This window comes from Zerene cesonia, chromosome 11 (assembly GCF_012273895.1).
Source record: "Zerene cesonia ecotype Mississippi chromosome 11, Zerene_cesonia_1.1, whole genome shotgun sequence".
NCBI lineage: Eukaryota > Metazoa > Arthropoda > Insecta > Lepidoptera > Pieridae > Zerene > Zerene cesonia.
The window spans coordinates 6,230,200-6,253,755 of record NC_052112.1 but is presented as its reverse complement, the minus strand read 5'-3'; the positions used below and the strand labels follow the sequence as shown (position 1 = coordinate 6,253,755).

Genomic DNA, 23,556 nt, shown 5'->3' with positions numbered 1-23,556 from the left:
GAAAACTGTGACACGAGAATTTTATATATATAGACTAGCTGCACCCGGCAAACGCTGTTCTGCCTTACTCTGATCATTTAGAGGTATGAAAAATAGATGTTGGCCGATTCTCAGACCTACCCAATATGCTTACCAAATTTCAGAGGAATCGGTCAAGCCGTTTCGGAGGAGTTTGGCAACGAAAACTGTGACACGAGAATTTTATATATATTATAGATAGATATAGATATTAAGGACCCCATCAGGTATTTTGTGTTAAGAGTTGATTTTAGTTGTATTTTTTACTAATCCATCTAGCCAATGTTTAGATAATATACTAGCTGCACCCGGCAAACGCTGTTCTGCCTTACTCTTATCATTTAGGGGTATGAAAAATAGATGTTGGCCGATTCTCATAGATACCGAGTAAGCACAAAAAATTTCATCAAAATCGGTGAAGCCGTTTCGGAGGAGTATGGCAACGAAAACTGTGACACGAGAATTTTATATATTAGATATATCTTCTTTATATATGTATTTCTTGTACATAAGTACCTGTGTTTGTCAGACGCTAGTTCGACAATCGTTTAGACTTTTCGAATGCGAATTTCGCAAGCGAAGCCGCGCTTTTGTCATTGTTATATTTCTAAAACCAGACGTTTTCCTGTACTAATATTTTACATAGTCAAACCAGATTATTTCCATAAAATTTTTGAGCATAAAAAGAAACCTATCACACTTGATTTTATTTACGGTTAATAATTAACATGATATCACATTCTCGTAAATAATTAATTAGTGATAAGTAAATCAAAAATTATTTAAAATAAAATACTACATAGACCAAGAGCCTAAAGTTTAATTTTGAAGGATTAACTTTTAAATAATGAGATCTCATCTTGAATGACATTATTTACCATTAAAGTATTCATGATCACATCGTTGCTTTGAGTTTTGATAGGGAAATAGTTTATTAGTCATTATTTACTCTGCATGGAGGAAAATCCCAGAAACAATGGTTTGTAAAACGGCCATCGTTATAAACGGAATGTAATTTTAAAAGGCAATTTAAATATAAATGGAAATATAAAATCATCTAAACAAACGAATGAACCGTTGAAACACGACCATCTCGGAAAATTTTCGTTGCCCGAACATACGTAATTTCGTCATCTAGGTACTTACTTTTGGCATGGAATGAATGAAGACGAAGTGTCGTCATTCGTCACAACTATTTCGCACAAACAGTGTATGTATTGAAACTGTGGGTATTCTTTATCTGTTTTGTATCACGTTTTAACTTGAACTGGGTTTTCACGTGTTACTATTGATTTATACTTCTAATATGTACTCAGTAGCTGAAAGGATAACGCGACCTCCTCATTGTAAAGATAATACAAATCACTTTTAAATTACTTTGATATGAGAAAAAAGTGTCTTGTATCGGTATAACTTTATATTTGTTATACAGTTGGTAACTGTTAATAAAATCAATTCTCTTTGATAATGAAGAATGACGAATCACGCGCATTTATATCATCGTCTATGATAGGTGGTCTATAATATTGTACATATACAGTTACGTACGAAATGCATACGAATACCGAGTACTCCATGTACTGTTTATTAAATCCATGCTAATAATAACTTACGACAGCGAGTTTAGATATTTATTCGTCTGCAAAAACTTGAAAATTCTGACGTTGAACATTAGAAGAGGAAGCATTTTGAGCATGTGGCGAAATATGAACCACAAATAGATAACAATTATATAGTAAAATGTAATTAAAAAAACCACTAGTTTTCGCCCGCGACTTTGTTTGCCTGCATACCTACATCATTTTTATACAAATTTCCATAATGTTTCTATTCCGCTTCCTTTAAACTTTGTTTGACAAATAATATGCTATGTTCTTCTCCAAGGCTCCAATCCTTCCAAAGTAACGAATGAAATAGATACAAAAAAATGTTTTTTTCGCATTTATCAACCGACTTCAAAAAGAGAGGAGGTTATCAACTCCTATATTTTTTTGTGTTTGTTACCTTTTAATGTTTTACTGGATGAATTGATTTTTATGATTATTTTTGTTTGAAAGTTGGTTCATCCCATGTGGTCCCAATTAATTCGATCCAATTCTGACAATTTGAAGGCGACTAAGCTTTCAGTTAGGAATAATTATTTTTACAATACAAGTATGAATTATTTACCTTTCTATAAATGAGTGAACAGCAGGCGACCCTGAATTTCATGCCCATGTGTAGAATGGCCATCATGTACGGATGTACTACGAAGACGTTTAACGCCGAACATATAACTACCGCACCGGCGTATAAATACGCCTCGGTTGGTTTCACAGTCTTCTGATCAGGGCTGTAGTACTCGACCAGTTTTCCTAGAAACACTGGTTGCGCTATGCTGTACAAAAAAATAGACAACATTGAGTATCACCACGTCCATTACGTGGAATTAATATAATATTGCGGATGTAAACTAGGAAACATACTAGTGTTGTAGGTCAGAGTTTCTACATTTAAATATGCATATAATGCAATCATGAACAACCATGCAGTCATTCCTTTTTAATACTACTCAATGGAAATATTCTATGCAACCAGATGATAAATAAAAAATAATATAAACAGTAAAAAGTCTAGTTACACTACGTACGCGCGTCTTGATAATTATACGATTTCTAATTAATTAAATAATACTAACATAACATTATGAAAGTTGATTCGAGTTTCGCTAGTATCTATGATAATGCTAAAATTGGAAACTGACTAAATTAATACAAAACTCTTTCTAATACGTTGTAAAATATAAACAATGCATTACAATGCAAAACTACTTCAACAGCGGAACTGGGGCAGGCAGTATTTCTCACTTTAGATTAAGTGTAGCATTGTCCTGTGCTCTTACAACTCGATTATGGAGTTCCAACAGACGATTGTGCATAAATAGTTGAGATTCCTGACCGAAGTAGGCGATGAAGAAACCGAGCATACGCGGTTGTTGTATACTAAAGGAGAGAACAATTGGTAGAATGTAAAATTTCTGATATTATATGGTATAGACTATAGTTTTCAAAAATTAATTTAGTGATTGTTTAATATGGAATCAAAATAAAGTAAAGATCGACGTCAAACATACACCTATTGTTATTGGCCATGAATACAATGGTAAAGCAATATGTTTGTACTTTTTAATCATCGTTATCAGCCCTTATATGTTCCCACTGCTGGGACACAGGCCTCCTATGAGGGTTCAGGCCATAATCCACCACGCCGGCCAAGTGTGGGTGGGCGGATGTCACATGTCGTCGAACTTTTGATCCTCGGACATGCCGGTTTCCTCACGATGTTTTCCTTCACCGTTTAAAGCAGTGGTGATGTTATCTACATGCGCAGATAAATTGAAAAATCAATTTTTTCCTGCACGCTCGCCCGGTCTCGAACCCCGACTTATCGATTTCGAAGTCCGAGGTTCTCACCACTGAGCCACCACTGCTTTTGTACTGTTTAATGTTGTAGGAATATTACAGTTACTCAATCCAAACTTAATTGTATAAAATTGAATGTAAGGAATAGTGGAGTAATAGACCGACGAAGACCGCACCCAAATTGCATGCCACTAAACATTCAATTATATATTGTGTTAATTTCAATTCGTTCTTTTTCTTGAGTATATAGTAAGGATAGTTTTGACAAAATAAGAAATCTTTATACATTTAATAAATCTAGCCTTTTTTTTCAGAGTTAAATCATCTATTACTAGACTTCCATGCCTAATTCATAAAATACTTTGTAGTATTGATCTTACTTAGAATTTTTCGTTTATTATATACCTAATTAACAAATCTAACTTTTTAGTTATACTGGAGTATGAAAGTTAAAACTCCAGGTATTTCGGTGTTGAGTACCTACTGTAAAAAAAAAGTAATCTAGTCTGAAGTCATGGCACACCTATGGCTTTTGAACACTTGGCTATAAAAAATATGTACTATGAATTCAATACAAAGCGAATAATATTCAAATGAACAATTATTATAATCATACCCTCATTTACGATATAGGAACTTAAACATTAACTTCAAATTATTATTGTTTAATCCATTTTAGTCTCGCATATCTAAGCGTTAATCGTTTAATATTTACCCACGTTTTAGAGCCGCAGAAATAACTTAAATTAATACTCATGTGTGATTTAAAATAAACTGCCGTATTGCGAACTAATTAAAATGATACTTAGTATCGAATTTTCTATTCGAATGAACGTGAAATATTCGTCGAAATTTTGTGTCATCACACATTATACAATTCAGCAAAGGTGAATTATGTTACGAATTGTGGACAAGAAATTAAAAGAAACATTGGGACAACAAATGTTTCTATTGAATATTACTATCACATTAATATCAGTTAGCCGTTTGCAGTTAACAATAAGCCTCGTGATTACAAATTCGTACAAGCAACCATAGTCGAACTTTGATCGCGGAGCAAATAATGACGTAATGAAAGGCATTAAGCCTACCTATCCACATGAAACTTAATGCTCCGCGAGGTGTTTCCTCGTGCAATGTAAACACTCACACAACGAGAAGTAAATGACACATTGTACGACATGTCATTCCGCTAAGTCGACACACGCAGCCAAGGCAAAAATGTAACAGCGCGTTTCTTGACCTTATTCCAAACAATCTTTACTATCTTCATCACAATCATCGTATCAATCATAAATCACATATAGTGTATAATATATACATAAGAAGATATTAATTGAAACATTCAACGTCATTTGAATATTACGTTTAAGCTTAACAAATAATGAGAATTGCCTTGAGTGCTTATGTAATACTTTAATACTTTTACCGTTAATATAGTAAACCAATTCACGTTTTCAAGTTTAACTTACTAGGACACTTGAACCCTTATTATATTATATATACGATAGTTTTTTTCCGCTGTATTTGTTAGATATCTACTTATTCATGATGAATAGCAAATTTACACCATGAATCAACAATGGCATTGCAAATTCAATCACTGGGACTTCCGGTCTATTTAACTATTTTATAAATCGATAGGAATCGCTATTCTGATATAGGTACACTGTTTAGAGATGCAGGTTTGTAACAAACTGCATGCATTGTAGATAAAAAAATTAAATATGGAAAGCTAATTAAGGGTAATAAACTAAGTTAACAGTTGATCTTTTAATTCGAGGCACATGACCTAATAAACTAATTTGTTATTAATTAAAAAGAAGATAACGTTACTATCTTACTTTGCATTGTTTGACTAAAATTATGCAAAATATTAACATACCTACTTTATATATTATATTTTCACCTATGTTATCATAATTGCGGTCATTCTCACCAAGTAAACACGATTTTTTATATACAATACTTTGTTGCACAATGGACAGTTTTACAGTCTGGCTAAAGCATCGACATTCATTTCTTTATAGTTCTGTAGCTTATAAGACAGATAAATAAAAGCCTGTTATTTGTCTTTCACGTAGATATTTTCATTATTTGTATGCCACCATACCTACTTATTAAATTAAATTTAAAACATACCTAAAATTAAATAATGATCCGATGCATGCCTATAATTTTCTTACCTACTGCATTGTAATGACACGGGAAACTTCCAACAGTTCTTGGGTGTACAAGCAATTAGGGAATTATTATAACAACAAGCCCAGAAAATGAGCACGCAATTCGATATGTTGACACCATTAGTAGGCAGTATATTAATTTATGAGAGACGGGAAGAATTTTCGAATTTTTAAGTATTCGTTGGTTCTGTTTTATTCATTTTTCCTATTAAAATACAATATAAGCTGTATGTATTGCTGGTTTATTGAAAATGTTATAACTATCATTGAAATGTGCAGGTATAAAAATAACCGTCTACTGAGCAGATGAAGGGGCGGGACGAGAAATCTTTTATGCAAGGTATTGTATTTTTCACATTACATATTACCGAAAACTAATTTAAGTATTAGAAATTTAGAGGTTTTAAAGAATAGGAAGAAGAGGTTTTATCTATTGCTGTGCACATATCTATATAACATAGTTAATAAATAATATTTGTTATGAATATAAGTATAAAATTACGAAATTTGAGATTGCATTCTGCTAGTTCACTAGCACGAGAAGTTCAATAATATACTGATAGATACAAGTAAGATAACCATCTAGGTTAATTTTATTAACAAATAATACAAATAGGTTAACATCGATATCTGTTACTAAAAGACGGTTCTGTGCAATGGATACCGCATGCGTGTATTTTTTATCAGATATGGATTATGTTCAACAATCATCTACCTATTTGATCTATGAAATATTTCAAAACACTAACACATTTTCGCATTTAAAATGTTACATGGAACTTTAATTTTTCTTTCGGTTAGCATAAACAATGTTGTCAAGGTCTTGTTAATAATAAAACGTGCAAAATGGACGAAAAACGTTGGATACTATGTAAAAATAGGACCTAGATGATAAAATCTTCATCACTTGTAAGTATATTTACTGAAGATTCTAAGTAACTGCTGTTTCAGTTTTCGTTTGAATTTCTACAAAGAATATAAATTTAATCATAGGCAATTCATGTACTATTCGAAGTAATAAATAAACAATCTGCAAAATTTATAAACCTTATGGGAATACTCAATACGAAGCTACGAAATCGAAGATTCGTTACCTATCGATAATATTCTATATATAATGTGATGTAATAATATAATGCTATCGATAATATTCTCTTCAATTAGATAATATTTACATTTAGCATTGAAATATTTATTTTTTGCAATTATGTATACACACAATATACGTATTGTATTTCAGATTAATAATGTGAGAATTACGAGTACGATAAGCGTGACATTTAATAACAATTAAAACAGAAACGAAAGCAAAAGCGAATTAATTTGGTGAAAATAATGAAATTTATTGTATTTTTACGTCGCGATTTTAACACATATAATTTATTAAAAAAATGTAATTAGTAAATTGTACAATTCTTACATTTGCGATACGCAGCCTTGACGAGTGAACGAGCATTGTATTTTCATATAAATGGGTACCTAACGCATATTGTTGAAATTCGGACAATTCCCATGAATGTAATGTTTATACTCAAAGCATAATTCGCAAATACATATTTATATTCATATTAATTACCAACGTCTTATTACATTCAGTGAAATTTTGGCGAGTAATAAATTTACGATACGCGTAGCTAATCCATCCTATTGTGTACTAGGGTCTTTTTGGACCCTTCGTATTTAATGCACCATGCTATTTTCGAAAAGGTATTGTTATTTGTGCATTGAACATATTTTTTTCATAACCTCGGCGGTCTTATTATTACTTTCAAGTACGAATAAAATACCGTTTGAAGAAAGAGTATGAAAGTTTTAAAATATAGTGGATAATCAAATCTTACCGTATTCCACATTCCATGAACAGTAGAACAAAGCCATAAAGCATACATCGCGCAGCGTACGCTTTTAATATGACCCTGAGCAGGCTTGGTGTTCTTTTCCCGCCCGCGCTGGCAACCTCTTCTTCCCACAGCCGCGCAAATTTGTCGCCCAGTGGACCTAAACATTGAAACTTATTAAGGATCATTACAATAGATATCAATATAAAAGATGTTAATACTATGATTGTGAGACATTCATCCTGTGTCTGTCACATTCGCTACTGAAAAAATCGTGTAAGTAATATGACCACAGCGTGTTATTGCACGAGATAGTTACGTTAGTCAGTATTTCGAATGGAGTGGAATCTATGGAATTTTCATGAATGCTAAAAGATGGAATTGGACAAATAGGTTTGTTCTGCCATTAGGTCAGTATTAATGGTATCATGGTATATCTTCTTTATTCATTAATTGTATTTAAAATTGGCCAAATGCTGCCTGTAGTAGAAAAAAAAAATTAAATTTGTAATATGTGATGATTGTAAGGTAAATGAAATCAAAAAATTATTATTTTATTCACATTCACAGTAGAATAGAACATATGATTGCTATATCTTTTTGTTGAGTTTGATCGATTTTGATGTGGAGTTTTTGTTTTTAATATTATCAAATGGTAAATGTAGTTAATAGACAGTGATTCAAAAGTAAAGTTTATATTATATTTATAACATGCATGTGAAGCCGGGGTGGGTCATTACTTGAATTAATAGAAAGCTTGTGTATCACACTTATAAAGACATATGTATTTGTCATAATGATTTAAACTCAACACATACCTGAAGCATGTTCTTCTAATGGCTCATATAAATCATTTTCATCCATTTCTTTCTTCAAACCTCCCCAAAATATTGGTAAGGTCCATCTAGGAAAAAATTTATAGTTGAAAAAATATTGTGGATTATTTGATAAAAAATAAACCATACTTTATTTACACCTGAGTAATTATACATTTTTTTTTTGTAATTTTGTGTCTATTTTGTATATCATTTAATTTGCATTGATCATAAATGATAGCAATTCAAAATATAGACAATTTGAATGAAAATATTTTTGCTGAAAAAAGTCAATTGAAGAAGGTTACTAGCTAATTCTTATTTAGACTTCATTCTTTAATAAAATAAGCATGAGAAAAATTAAAGAAGATCTATTTTTTGATAAAAATTATAATTATGAAAATAACAAATCCTTTAATCCCTAACAATATTCATTTAATTGGTATACCTGAAATAAGTGAATATTTATTAAATATGAGAAGGATATTCATATATTTAAAATATTTTTCTTTAACTCAAATTATTGTTTTAATATTACTTACGCAAATGTTATAGCTGACAAAGGGTTTGCTCTCGCCCGAGGATGAGGCGGTCTGCCTTTTTTCAGTGGGGACTCCATATTTATCTATGAAAAATATGAAATGTTACTTTCTTTAACTCTTATTAAGAGTGGCTTAATTACACACACCAATTAGGTTAGCGCATACTGGCTTAAGTTCTTATAAATTTGTTGTATGTATGTATATATAATTCCTTTGATCTGAGAGTAGTATGAGTAGATTTGTTTAGGATAGTTGCTAATGGCGTAGTAACTCTAATAATGTAAATTTATACATAGGCTGTGATGTTTTCCTATTATTTATAATGTCTATACCATCCTTATAATTAAAAGATTCTTTAAAATGAAAATTGGAAATTTTCTAAATTATTCTTGAATACATTCAATTTGCCTAAAGCTCAACAACAAGTCTAGAGAAAACTCATGTTAAATAAATAATAGTTTCTATTATATGTTTAACTTTAAAATTGAACCTTCTATAATATGTCAAAATGCTTATACCCATTTACTATAAATAATTTTATGTTTCATTGGTATAAAAACTTTAATACATTTGAATAAAATGTAGTTTTCAAACCAGTTAAAATTTAGCTTAAGTTTTGTAAATTTAAGTTAAAATGAATATTTTAGGGTACATAGGTAAATAACATATGAATGCTTTATATAGCATAGTTTTTTAGTTCAGTTTTACTAGTTGGGAGTTATTAATTGTTTTAATTCCAACTAAATAGCGATATCTGTTTATTATTGCATCTTGCGTTCGCTAGCATATGAAATTTACTTATTCGAACACTAAATCTATATGTTTATATTTTTTTATAATACTTACTTTCTATTCAAACACCTTGATTTATATAAGTGATATTTTTCATAGCGTCTTGTTCGTGTTCTCACTGAACTCACTTTTCACAGTACTAAACTTTTTTAAATTTTACCCTCATTTACACAAATAATATTTTTATTAATATACAACTATAGAATGTAAAGTACTATATTAAAATAAAACACGTTTCTGGTGCCGTTATATAATATAAAAATACACACAATTAAGAACTATTTTTAAAATTATGACTTATATTTTATCACCGACCCCACCGATACTGAAACCGTAAAAATCCGTACTGAAGTGTCACCACTCGCCGCGTGAAGCCGGACTTTCTGAAGTTAACCGACAGGCCATATTCATCAAGTATTTGTCACGTCAATGTCAATATACGCTATTATTATTATATCTTGTAGATATGTTTATAGGTGAAATAGGTAGGAGTGCTTATTTTTAAATTGTCAATATTTACAACAAGAAATTTTAAATAAAAAATCTGTTGAATTTAAATGATTTGCTGTTTGCATGTTGTTGTATTATAATGACTGTTGGATTGTAACGTTTAAGGAAGCACAGATTGTGAATAAATTTGCAGTAGACTGTAGCAGTATAGAGTAGATTAATATGGACTATAGCCAAGCATGATGTACTTATAGGTAACGCTATGTTATTTTGTGAATATATAGGAGATGACTTGATGCAGTAACAAAAATCCCTACAAATTTGTAGTCCTGAGATGAGATTATGCGAATATCATAAGACATATTATCCAAGCACTCTTAGGTTTGAACACTATTTCACCAATCATAATGTAAACGGTGGCCAACCGTCCTACAGTGTGCGGGTCCGTCCCATAGTACTTTATATAATCCCAATTTAAAGAATTGGTAAAAAAATTATATCATGCATGTCCCCAATTTTGGGTTTCAGTGATATCAGAAAAATCATATAATATAATTATCATTGAGTACAGGTTTTCTCGGTGTCTATACTACAGTAAACAGAACAGTCTTAAATCTTTGAATTAGAGACCTAAGAAAATAGAAATATGATAGCTTCTTTTTTTTTACAGTACCCAGGCAAACTAAAGAAGCAAGAAAGTAAAAATCGGTTAATAACCTCACCACTCTTTTAAACTTGACAGTGGCAGAAAGTTTCCCATATTAGTATAATTTTGATCTAAGAAAAAAACGCTCAAATCCTGTCAAAACTGAAGGTGTCATTGTCATAAGTCATCAATGTCACAGACAGTAATTTTTGACAATTTGTGGTCATTTGTTATTTGATAGTATCGAATAGTATCGAGATAAATATTGTACCTGTGTTTGTGATTTGATTTTTAAAATGAGGAGAGTAAACAATGAAGTAGTAGTAGTGTAATGGTATATATATATATATATATATATATATATATATATATTACTTTGCCAGTAGCAGTTCAATATATTATTACTATTAAACTGTATGCAGAAACTGTAAAGGTAATAAACATTTTATAGTGTAAACGAAGAGTTACTTGTATGCATAATTCATTAAAAAAAAATTATTTCATACATGTGTTATTTCGAGAAAATTTTTATAAACACTAAAATTTGTTTTTTGTTTGCAGACTAAAATTTATTGATTGTTGTGTTTGCAGTGTTTCTTTGAAGAGGTTGAGTGATCTTTTTCGATACAGATCCATTGATGAATCAAATCAATATAATAAATACAAGACTCCCTAAAATAGGGAAAGTAGGTTATAATAAAAGTAAACATTGCCATTACACTGCATCATGCTAAGAGTCTATTTAAAGAAATATAAAGTCATGATACTGTCTAGCATTTTATTTTTTTATCTGGGTTGTGGTATTACACTGAATTTAATACGAATGGATTGTGCATCAGCCGCCTTAGAAAAAGTAAATGCTATAAAAATTTCTCAGAAATTTGATAACATAGAGTACCCAATATTAATAATCAGTAGTCCAGAAAATGAAGGTAAAAGAGACGCTATTAGAGCAACATGGGCAAATTTTGCACATAATATTTTTGTGGAAAATGGAGTTAAATTATACAAGTGGAATCACTCGTGGATTTTAAGTCAACCTCAACATAATTTTATTAAATTGTTTTTTGCAATTGGCACTCGAAACATGAATATAGTAAAGTTGGAGAAACTAAAACTGGAAAATAGCAGAACCAATGACCTGTTGCTTTTAGACAGTTTTGAAGATAGTTATAAAAATTTGGCTGTTAAAATTTTATATTCTCTTCAATGGTTGCATAGTAATTTAAGCGAAATGAAGTATCTAATAAAGGGTGACGATGATTCATTTCTCAGAATAGATCTTATTATAAAAGATTTAGAGGCATTTGCACCAAATATGAATGAACCTGAAATCCAAAAATATGTTACTAAAAAAGTAAGCATCTATTTGCCTTTATTTAATTGTAACTTTTCAATGTATAAGCAACTAAGCAAGCTAACTGAATATTCTTTTTAGAAAGAACTTTTTAAATACAAAGGATTGTATTGGGGTTACTTTGATGGGCGGGCTAGGGTATACCTGAATGGAAAATGGGAAGAAAGAGACTGGTTTCTATGTGACACATATTTGCCATATGCTCTAGGAGGAGGTTATGTTATATCTAAAAGCATTGTGCAGTATGTTGCAAATAATGCTGAGTTGCTAAGGTAATGTTTTTCTAGAAATTTCCCTTTAAAACGTTTTGTTTATACAAACATGTAATATTCAATTTTTATATTAGGTACTCTCTTTCTTCTGTACTGTTATGTGTGCACCCTGACTTCATCTGTGTAAATTTTTTCTCCATACACACTTTTCTTGTCGAGCTATTCTCGAGTTTTACGCTTAGCTACACATCTGGCGCTTCATATTTATTTAAATAAATTATGCATTTTGAATATATCCTTTATATTCGCAAATGCTCATATTTTTACTATGTTTATTTTTTAGTCATTACAACTCTGAAGATGTCTCAATGGGTGTTTGGACAGCCGCACTCGATGGCATCAATAGAGTTCATGACATAAGATTTGATACACAGTGGAAATCTCGAGGTTGTGAGAATACCATGCTTGTACGACACAAGCAGACACCCAGTGACATGTTTCAGATGTACAGGACGTTAGTCCATTCCCATGGGGAAAAATTGTGCAAGACTGAAAATTCTTTGCGAAAATATTACTTCTACGACTGGAATGTCCTTCCCACCATGTGCTGTAAATAGTAACTCAAGTAACTCAGTTGTAAGCTGTATTTTTCTAGTCATTTTACTTTATCTCTTTGTATGGATTGTTCATTCAATTTTTTAAGTATAATAAAATACTTGTATAAACAAATTTAAAATTATTTTTATTTTCCAAAAGAACACAACAAACATACAAACATTTTATTGTTACAAATTAGTCAAGTTCTTCATTAAAAGATAATACATAAAAGCTATAATCACATCACAAAACTGAACATCATAAATTTGTGTCTATTTTCAATAATTGCAATAATGCTTACTGTGTTATAATTGGATGATGTACTAAAAATATATATATTTTTAATATCATCCCAAAATCTAGACAAATATTATAACTATAAACAGGCAATTCAATTTGCTATGAAACCACTCACAATTAACAATTGACTCCCTTATTCAATAATAAACAACACTAGCAATCGAAATGTTTCAATATATTTAAGAAGAAATAGGATCAAAAATTACAGGTTTATATTTCTCAATAATATAAAATCGCATATTTATTAGAGATAAGCGATAATATGTGAGATAAATAATATTTTCTTCTAGGCAATGGAGTGTAAGAAGAATCTGACATATCACTCTAAACTCTTTCATTCTAAGACTTCAACTTGTAATGGCTAATATCACAAAAAACAATAGCTACTATATTCTAGTGTGAGGCTTTTACTTTTGCATCCATGTAAGTCTGATTGTTGTAGAATGTGGTCCTTGAGAGCTCTTCTTTGAAGTAATCAATTGTTCTTTGCAGACCTTCTTGCAGTGATATCTAAAAAAAGTAAGTTAGATTTTATTTGCGCATTAAACTGAATCTTAAAGTGGTCAACTACCTTATACCACGTCTTACTAGAAATAACAAAACGTTTGAAATAAATACGATTAAGGTTCAAATACATACTTTAATATTTAAAAAAAAATTAATAAAAGTGTACACTCAGATGATGTCAGACTCAATTTTTAGGGGTGTTTTCGGATAGTAAAACTGTGTGTAAAATATGCCTCATAAAACCTCCCACAAACAAAATAGAAAAAGCTCATACAAGTTATTATGGGCGTCTTATGCCGACTAGCGGATCAGTATAGGATACATAAAATTTTTAAACTTTCAGGGGGAGGGTAGGGTTGAATGTCTTAACCCCCTAGCTACGATCATTGGTGTATGTTACCCAGAAATTAAAGCAAAGAAATTGGTTGTTACCATACCTTAGGTGACCAGTTAAGATGTTTTTCGGCGATAGTAATATCCGGCCTGCGTCTTTGAGGATCGTCTTCTACTGCCGCGCCGGTTGCGACGGTGCTCCGACATCCAGGGACTAGATTCTTTATTATAACAGCAAATTCTGGAATGATTACATCAATATTATTCAAATATTACGGTATGGATCGGCTATACGAACCCGGAAGGAGTTTAGAATTTTAGACTTGTATTAAAAAAAAAGTGGTTTTGCCACTATTGTTTAAAAAATATTTTATAAGACAGTTTCAAGTAATTTAATTTATTTTACCTTCTATTGTATGTTCTACAGGATTTCCTATATTAACAGGTAAGGTGTAACTGGAATCCATGAGTGCAAGGAGTCCATCTACCAGATCTGATACATAACAGAAGGATCGCGTTTGTTTTCCGTTCCCATATACCTGGAATATAAAAATGATTCATAAAATGCCTATCGTACTAATGGCGTTAAAAGAGATTCATGTTCTGTATATGTAGTTATTCAAGAAACCTGAAAAAAAAATCGTTATTATTGTTAATAGTGATAATTACTTTCAGGTGCCTTGAAGTATTAATTTCATTCTCCATTATTTCATTAATTAACTGACAAGCTTTTCACCCGGGACTTCGTTCGCATGGATTATATAATTCTCTCCTCCGCTGATTTACAAAAGCGGCAGTAAGTCATGTTTTAGGACTTAAGATATTATATAATACCAGCCTACAATACCGGATACCAGCTGTTCGCCCCGACTTCGCCCTTGGTACATATGTAGCCTATGTCACTCGATGAAGTTGCAGCTTTCCATTATGGTAATATAATTTTTTTAATCGGCCCAGCAGTTTTTGCTTTAACCACAAAATGTATTTAAAAACCTCTATTTAATTTTTAAATACCTATACAATGGCTCATTTAATTACATTATTTTTTATCCTCCTGCTACATGTACGCATATCAACACTTGAAAAATGTTTTTTCAATTAAAATGTAGATGTGATTGACGACAAATAGAAAATGTACAAATTACTGAACATTGTTTTGGGATCTATAAAACATCCATATCGCGTAGCAATTACTCTTTTGAAAAAATATCCAATGTACAGAACTGGTAGCAGTTTTATTGTATGTATAAACTAGCTTTCTCCCGCGGCTTTTTGCACCTACTCAAAGGAGAGGCAGGTGCGGGGTTTTCTTCAGTTCCCGCATGCTAAGGGTTTACGAGGAATTTTTGAAAGAATAGAAAAAATTCGATCACGAGGCAGGATTCGAACCTGCGTTTCTTGCCTAACCGTAGCAACGCCTAGCCTCTCGGCCACCCGTAGGTAATTCCTCATTTATAAAGCATTTCAATGCTATAAAACTAAAAATTAAAGGGTTTACGAGATAAAAACTAATAATAGTTTAATTCGGTGAGAGAGAGAGTGAGAGATTAGTTCCTGAGATTAGCGCATTTATACAAGATTACATTTTTTCAAGCATATCATGTCCATTACTCATACAATATTGTAATAAAATGAAATCATAAGACTATAATGATAATTATAAGATATTACGTATTTTTTATGTTTGAACAATGAATTGCAAATATGAATTTTGGACAAATAATGATAATATTGTATAAATTTTATTTTGATAAGCAGTTGTTCAGCACTTGTGCTAATAGTAATAATTTACAAATAAAAACTCATTTATATATTAGGAATGTTATGAAAGTCAATGTCAGTCACATTGACTTTGTGGATATTTTTTAATTTTCATTGGGGTTTCTCAATTTGTATCATATCTTATCTTCACTTACTGTTATTGTTAAATTTTGTAGCGCTTGCATCACGAAGTTGGACACTACACGCCCATCTGATACATGCATTCTTGGCCCATACGTGTTGAAGATTCTCGCTACTCTTACAGATACATTTTCCTGCTTAGCGTAGGAATAAGCCAGTGTTTCTGCCACTCTTTTACCTTCGTCATAACAAGCCCTGGGTCCTGAAATAGCATTATCTTGTATTACTATTAAAAATTCATTAGTTTGCGTAAAATTTGCATCAAATAATATACACTACAAATACAGTTGATTTAACTATTTCATTTTATTTAAACATTGCACTGAAATAAGTTTTATTCAAGAATAGGAATTTGGCATCTCTGACTTTAGCCTCCCAATGGTAAGGGAGCCTAAAGTCAGAGCTGCCGTTGTCATAAACAAAGGATCCATAGTAACATTTACAGCTCTTGATAAAAAAAGTTTATTGATAATGCTTGAAATTAATGAAAAATATTTGTTATGTGATAGAACATTTGGTTTATTCGAATATAATGATAAGGTAATTGACATAGACATTGAACTTATAAGATAAGTATTATTTACCAATTGGATTGACATGACCCCAATAAGACTCTGGTTGGGGATGTACCATTGGATCCCCATATACTTCAGATGTACTTGCAATAAGAATTTTTGCTCCAACACGCCTTGCCAATCCTAGAATTACATTACAATAAAGTATCATTCATGAATTAAAATGTGATATGCTTGGACAAAAAACAAAACATACAGATTCAAGTATAATATTTACCCAGCATGTTAATAGTTCCCAATGTATTTGTCTTTATTGTTTTGACAGGATTTTGCATGTAATGCGGTGGGCTTGCTGGACTTGCAAGGTGATATATTTCGTCTGCCTTGTAAGGGAAAAGTAAACTATTATTAGATTTATTTGTTTCACAATTTGTCTATTCTTTAACAAATTACTTACAAATAAATAATATTATTTAACATTTACCTCTACATAAAGTGGATTAACAATATCATGATGGATCATTTCGAAATTACGGTGTCCAAACCAATGTTCAACATTTCTCTTTCGACCTGTGAAGAAATTATCTACAACTATAACTTCATGGCCTTGCATCATTAGTATGTCTACTAAATGTGATCCCACAAACCCTGCACCGCCTGTTACCTGAAAAATAGTTATTATTATTTCATTAAATTGCAAAATATTGTTAAATATTTATACTTTTGTTTCCTTCATCTTATGTTTCAAATGTTTTAATGCTTAGTTTATTTCATAAATATTAAATTCTTCAAATAAGAAATGTACATAATCAATGGAAAGAATTTTATAAATATTTAAGTTAGAAAAGTAATCTGTTACAGTTTGATCTTATTCAAATTTTATTTAAATTTTTACACAAATGATATGGTGCAAAAAAAGTTACCAGTATTCTCTTCCTTAATTTATACCCAAGATATTTCACATCAGGGTATTTTTGAGGTATTCTTCCCTCCAAAACTGCCAGTTTCTTTTCCAATTCTTCAATTCGAGCTTTGGCTTCTTGCAATTCTTTCTTGGAGTTGTCATCAGATTTAGCATTAGATTCCATTATTTTAATTTTTTCTTCTCTTGGTACATAAATATTTTCCTTCTTTGGTAACCGGTTAAAATCTCTATAACTTAATCCCTGGAAGTCATCATCAGATCTGGGTTCTTTGTCAATTTGAATATCATAAAATTTGTCCTGTCTTAGTATAAGAAAAATAAAAATCACTGAAAAAATATAAATCAATTATTTTTTTTTTAATTTCTTTACTTAAAACATATGTGTAAACATAAACATAATTTATTTTTTCAAATACCTCAAAGCAGAATAAAATTTAATTAACAATTATTTTATGGTACTCACACAGGGCTAAAACACATATAATTGTAACAGTTTTTCGGAATTTTAATGATTGTCTTATCATTTCTGAAAGTGTTTCAAGTTTTATGGTTTACATGTTCAATATTATTATCATCACATAAATTTCGATACTACCTAGGTATTGCTTACTATATTATAACAGGTACTTGTTTACTTCTTTTACTATCGGACGAAATGACGTCGAAATATATTTTCTTTTTTAAATTTACATTGATCCGGAGCTATTGATATTCAGAATTGTGATGGAATTCTACAATATCAATAGCATATTGTGTATTGTCAGGTGTCACTGTCAGTTTTCAGTGTCAATGTCAATTACTTTAAGTATTATTTTATTTAGACTGGCAATGCTTTTATTAATTAAAACATGTAAAAAAAAACTATTACATAGCAATTAAAAATATTACATATACATATTTATAATATTAAATTTTTCAATTAAAATGATGCTGGAAAAAGACTAATGCACTTCTTTTTTCTCTGGCATGCAGTCAGTCAGTGAGATCTGAAGTCGTGTGTTTATGTGTAGTTGTGTCTTTAATCATTTTTCATGAGCTATTTGTATGCACAAGGCATGTCTAATACTTATAAGTCGAAGCCTGTCAGTATTACATCCCAAAAAGGTCATAAAAAATAAAAGTTGTTTGTCTTCTATTGGGTAGTGGTTTTTTTCTATCTATCTATCCATCTATCTATGTAATTCGATTATTTTAAACGAACTTGAACTATGATGTCATAGCCAGTCATAGCTAAGCACGTAGAATATGAAATAAATTACGTCGGTTTGTTGCCATGTTGACTTTTATTTATAAATTTAGGAGGATCGCATGTTAACAGAGAAGTTTCTTAATTACGAAGAAAGCTGCTCCAATAAATTAATTTTATTTTTTTAATAAGAAAGTAATATTAGTAGTAGAAAATTAAATGTGATAAAAAATCAGTTCACAGGATAACGAGTTTACACATATGACGTATCACGTAGTATTGTGTTAAAGTAAAAAATATAATAGTAATTGTTTGATTGTTACAAATAAAGGTATTTACACATTAATTTTATCAAAAAAAAAAAACTCCATAACTAAAATAGTTTTATCAAAAAATATCTAGAAACAAGAAAAAAATTAAGTATTATTTGTTTTGCAATTAAGGACAATTACAGTACAATAATAATAATTATTATAAACAATGACATATAGTTAACTTTTCAGCAACCTTAACCCACTTTTTTTTTTGGATAAAAAATACATATTCGCTATTATATGCTTAATGCTTATATAAAATTAAATTACATAAATAAATTACACACATGGTTTTCTCAAGCGCTCTAAAAAGTCAGGTTGATCTATAAATAAACCATCGATTCCTGTCGCTAAAAATGCTTCTAGTTCTCCATTGAAGTTACCAAAAGCAGTGTCAGAAGGGTCTTCACTTCTGAATTCTTTTGGTAAATACGCATTTTCTGCTCGAAAAGTATATGGATGTACTTTAAGACCAACTGCATGGGCGTCTGCAACAAAAGTTGTTGGTGTTCCAAGCCTATTTTCAGAGTCACGTGGAATAATATGACTTTTATCCGGACCCACGGCTTGTGCATATTTTGATATCTCTTTAAGCCCTGCTGCTGTTGTCATATCGCCGTACGTTATGTTGGACCCTATTATCGTTTGGTCAAGCGGCTGATTTTGGCTGCGACCAATCAATTGTAATAACCGAAGGTCTGTCATTGTTTTTAATTCTTTTAAATTATTTATTTCAAAGGATTGTATATAAGCTGGAGCACTAGGTCCCATATAACCGTTCCTGTGAAACGCATCTACAACTGCTTGTTCCATAGGCAATCCAATGAATTTGAAGTAACTGCCTGTTTTAATTTCTGGATATATTCCGATAGTGCGATTCTCACTTACTTCTAGTCCTTTGACCAAATCAATGATTTCTTGAAATGTTGGTATTTCAAAAGCTCCATCCATACGTGTATTGCCTGGTCGAATAAGCGGAAAACTTTCAACTGCTCTTAAAGTTTTTATTTCAGCAAGAGTAAAATCTTCTGAAAACCATCCAGATACTTCTCTTTGCAGAATTGAAATTGTTCGGTACCGGTCTGCAAACTCAGGACGCTGAGCGACATCGGTGGTAATGTCCAATTGGTTTTCATGACGAGCAATAAGGTGTCCATCTTTTGTCATAACTAGGTCGGGTTCTACATAATCTGCACCCATGGTTACTGAGAGGGCGTATGCTCCTAAGGTATGTTCGGGAACATATCCACTTGCCCCACGATGAGCAACAACCACTGGTTCACAGTCATCAGGTCCTCGTCTGTGTTTCTTTTGTTCTTTGTTAGGGAGCGCACAAACCAAACAGACGAATCCCAAAGCATACACAATTTTCAAAATATTCATTTTCATGCGTCCAGTAACTATCGATTAAGTATAATTACTATTAATCAATATGTATAATGCTAAATATTACGAGAAGTTTATATGATACTTTATCACCTAATCCTATTTAAGTAGTTTTTTAACGACAACAATTGATAAAATTGTGACGATGGCTAACATTAAAATACTATCTATGACAACATTGAGAAATAATTTCGCATAATCCATAAATAATATTTACATTTTTATATGTTTTTAATAGAAATAATAATGTTATCTATGTAAGTTTAACACTATTAACCTTAAAATTCATAATAAACAATAAACATTTGTTAAAAAATATAGGGCTAAATAAAAAAAAAGACTTTTTAAAATAAAATGTATAATAAAGGTACCTACATAATTTGACTTATAAACTGTATTTATTTATGCTATGTACTAGGTATATATAGACACTAAAAGATATTCACTAACAGTTCTCTCGAATACTAACTGGTATATCAGGTTGATCTGAAAATAGACCATCAATACCCGCAGCGATGTATGCTCGTAATTCACCGACTAAATTTCCTCTGGCTGAAAGTTCTGGGTCATCGCTTTGAAATTCTTTTGGTAGAAAAGTATTTTCTGCCCTGAAAGTATATGGGTGCACCTTTAAACCTGCTGCATGTGCATCGTTCACAAAACTTGTCACTTCTCCGAGTGTGTTATCTTCCTTACGAGGAATAATAAACGATTTATCTGGTCCAACAGCGTAGGCATATTTAGCAACTTCCTGCAATCCTTCTGGTGTGGCCATATCACCGTAAGTTAGATTAGTTCCATGTATAACTTGATCGGCAGGTTGAAGGGACTTATCGCTTTCATATAATTGCAACAAACGAAGGCCAGTAATTTCCTTCAGTTCCTTTAAATTTTCTACTTCAAATGATTGGATATACACAGGGGCTTTAATTCCTCTATAACCGTTCGAATGGAATGTATCAACTAAACGTTGTTCCATAGCCAGTCCTAATTTTTTAAAATGACTACTGTGTTTTATTTCTGGATATAAACCAATGGTTCTTTTTTGACTGACCTGTAAACTCTTTACAAGATCAATGATTTCTTGAAATGTTGGGATCGTAAACACTGCATTCATACGTGCGTTGCCCGGTCGTATGTTTGGGATTCGTTCGATAGCTCTGAGGGTTTTTATTTCAGCTAGCGTGAAGTCTTCAGTAAACCAACCACTTATTTGGTTTCCGTCGACTGTTTGATTTCGGTGTCGATCAGCGAATTCGGGATGATCGGCGACATTAGTAGTCAGTCCAAGCTCATTGTCGTGTCGTGCAACAAGATGACCATCTTTAGTCATTACTAAATCTGGTTCAACGTAATCTGCTCCCATTATAATAGCTAGGGCGTATGAACCTAGAGTATGTTCGGGTACGTATCCACTTGCTCCCCTGTGTGCGATAATGGTTGGATGGCATTGGTCCGGATCGCTCTTTTCAGGTTCCCAAGATATAAAAGTCGCTGGTGCTGCTGATACAAGAGTTATGCCTCCAACGATGAATAATGCCCAGAAACCCGTACGCGTTGATACTTTTTCGTTAATCTGAAATAAGAAAGAATATAATATATTGTATTATTAATAATTTTTTAATTTTTCTTATGAAATAGGCAAGTATCAGATATTGAAAATTCACGTTTGGTTATAAAGTTTTTTATTATTATGTTATACTAGTTGCAAAGTGCGGCTTCACTCGCATGGAACTTGGCTTAAATGTAGCGTATGTTTAACACATACGACACTATCTGTCTCAAATTTCACTGAGATCCCAACAGCGGTTTTTGCATTCTTACAAACTTTCGCGTTTATGATATTAGGATAAGTAGAGCATCACAGTCACAATTTTAATGGAATATGTATTTCTATAAATTAAATAAATTTCAAATCAAAATATAATTTTTTTAATAATTTTATGAACTAAGTATTATGACAGATAACATAACACTATATTAGTATTATGCAGGTCATTAATAGAAAGAAAGTCAACTTTATTATACTACTTTCTTTTCTCAAGTTTAATATAGGTAACGAAAAAACATTCATCACAAGGAAAAAAAACCATCAAAACAAAAATAACTAAGGATTAGTGAAATAAATTGTACACTTACCATTATTAACACTTATCTAATAATCGGAATAAAACTAACTTGGATACACTTCACCGTTTCATGGAACAATAACTTCACTATCTTCTCGTAACACTGATGTTAACACGTATGCACGAAATTGTTAATATATTTTTTGTATTATAATATCACTTCTCCTCTAAATTAGTTAAAGATGCTTATATAAAACAATACTGTATCACGTGCTGTACGGTTCTCTTGTAAGCCGTAAGAGGAAAGTATTTTAAATTAATATTTATATTGTTTTCCTCAGCATTGTTGCGAAGAACACGTATATTGTGACGAAGTAGTGAATGTCAAGAAACTGGTTTTAATTTAGTTGGTACGACATTCATTGAGTAATTAATAATTTCGCTGTTTTGTTAAACGTTTAAAAAGCAACGATTTTAAATCTACTAGACGCTCGCGGCTCTGCCCGGATATCAAGATTCCTGCTGTATCCCAAAGGAGCATTTAATCGGGATAAAAGTATCCTATCACCCAAGTCGGCTCATACCCTGTCTGTATACCAAATTTCATCAAAATTCGTTCAGCAGTTTCAGGGTGATTGACGGACAAACATCAAAACTAACAAATTTTCACATTTATAATATTAGTGTGATTAGTGTGATTAATCAGCGATAAATAAAATTAAACCTAATGATCATCTATGTTTTTCTTTACTTTACATATACGACTATTATGTACTGTGATACCTAAGCATAATTAATTATATTAAAATTAAAAAAAAAATTCTCCAATAATTTTGTAGTCGACTGTCTTAAACTTTAAATTCAATATACAGTACAGTATTTTAATAGTCAAGCCCATAATGTTTGATGAAATCTCTCAACAAATAAAAAACCACATCGAAATCGGTCTATCTGTTTTAGAGGTACGATGCCATAGGACACACTCAGAGATAAACGAACATTGACGAACCTTTATTAGGCGTCGCTTTCATTTGAACAATACATAAATAATATTATAAACATTATATGTTAATATTACAATTTTCTAGACGACTGTACTATACTTCAAATATTCAAGATAAGACATGATGTTTCAATCTTTATGACATTTTCAATCGGTGCTAGATAAGTGATCGTGGTGTGACACGAGTTACGTGTTACAGGCCGCTTTTTGCACCACTATAATAATTATCTTACGACTATCAACAAGCTTCTATTAATTTCGTTAT

General features: G+C 31.3%; 5 protein-coding genes across 7 annotated transcripts in view; 1 reads left to right on the top strand and 4 right to left on the bottom strand.

Annotated features, from left to right (window-relative positions):
- LOC119830010 (probable multidrug resistance-associated protein lethal(2)03659) overlaps positions 1 to 9,978 on the bottom strand; it is a 35,868-nt gene extending 25,890 nt beyond the window's left edge. The window contains exons 1-5 of the mRNA XM_038352819.1: positions 9,644 to 9,978; positions 8,798 to 8,880; positions 8,259 to 8,344; positions 7,444 to 7,600; positions 2,188 to 2,395 (exon numbers count right to left, since the gene is read on the bottom strand). Of these exons, the coding sequence (XP_038208747.1) occupies positions 2,188 to 2,395; positions 7,444 to 7,600; positions 8,259 to 8,344; positions 8,798 to 8,874 (528 nt within the window). The 5' untranslated portion in view covers positions 8,875 to 8,880; positions 9,644 to 9,978. The remainder of the gene's footprint in view (positions 1 to 2,187; positions 2,396 to 7,443; positions 7,601 to 8,258; positions 8,345 to 8,797; positions 8,881 to 9,643) is intronic.
- Positions 9,979 to 11,040: 1,062 nt separating this feature from the next.
- LOC119830168 (beta-1,3-galactosyltransferase 6) lies at positions 11,041 to 12,978 on the top strand. 2 transcript variants are annotated; one of them, XM_038353073.1, is made up of 4 exons: positions 11,041 to 11,118; positions 11,247 to 12,042; positions 12,124 to 12,314; positions 12,598 to 12,978. In XM_038353073.1, exons 2-4 carry the CDS (start codon positions 11,413 to 11,415, stop codon positions 12,869 to 12,871), a joined length of 1,095 nt encoding a protein of 364 aa, XP_038209001.1. In that variant the 5' UTR covers positions 11,041 to 11,118; positions 11,247 to 11,412; the 3' UTR covers positions 12,872 to 12,978. The 2 variants fall into 2 exon arrangements, with proteins under 2 accessions (XP_038209001.1, XP_038209002.1); XM_038353074.1 differs by having other exon boundaries at positions 11,055 to 11,118; positions 11,277 to 12,042.
- Positions 12,979 to 13,019: 41 nt separating this feature from the next.
- LOC119830167 (UDP-glucuronic acid decarboxylase 1) lies at positions 13,020 to 18,083 on the bottom strand. Of its 2 annotated transcripts, XM_038353072.1 has the most exons (10): positions 17,944 to 18,077; positions 17,797 to 17,859; positions 17,332 to 17,660; positions 16,893 to 17,072; positions 16,686 to 16,791; positions 16,478 to 16,591; positions 15,908 to 16,095; positions 14,398 to 14,530; positions 14,096 to 14,232; positions 13,020 to 13,661 (listed from the first exon to the last, which is right to left on the bottom strand). In XM_038353072.1, the coding sequence occupies exons 2-10, from the start codon at positions 17,855 to 17,857 to the stop codon at positions 13,545 to 13,547; spliced, it is 1,365 nt and encodes a 454-aa protein (XP_038209000.1). In that variant the 5' UTR covers positions 17,858 to 17,859; positions 17,944 to 18,077; the 3' UTR covers positions 13,020 to 13,544. The 2 variants fall into 2 exon arrangements, with proteins under 2 accessions (XP_038209000.1, XP_038208999.1); XM_038353071.1 differs by having other exon boundaries at positions 17,797 to 18,083.
- A 988-nt stretch (positions 18,084 to 19,071) lies between these two features.
- Positions 19,072 to 20,527, bottom strand: LOC119830348 (glycerophosphodiester phosphodiesterase GDPD6-like). Its single transcript, XM_038353329.1, has one exon. The coding sequence runs from the start codon at positions 20,220 to 20,222 to the stop codon at positions 19,113 to 19,115; it is 1,110 nt and encodes a 369-aa protein (XP_038209257.1). The 5' UTR covers positions 20,223 to 20,527; the 3' UTR covers positions 19,072 to 19,112.
- A 33-nt stretch (positions 20,528 to 20,560) lies between these two features.
- Positions 20,561 to 22,657, bottom strand: LOC119830347 (glycerophosphodiester phosphodiesterase GDPD6-like). Its single transcript, XM_038353328.1, has 2 exons — positions 22,359 to 22,657; positions 20,561 to 21,795 (listed from the first exon to the last, which is right to left on the bottom strand). Exons 1-2 carry the CDS (start codon positions 22,359 to 22,361, stop codon positions 20,665 to 20,667), a joined length of 1,134 nt encoding a protein of 377 aa, XP_038209256.1. The 5' UTR covers positions 22,362 to 22,657; the 3' UTR covers positions 20,561 to 20,664.
- Between the last annotated feature and the right edge of the window lie 899 nt (positions 22,658 to 23,556).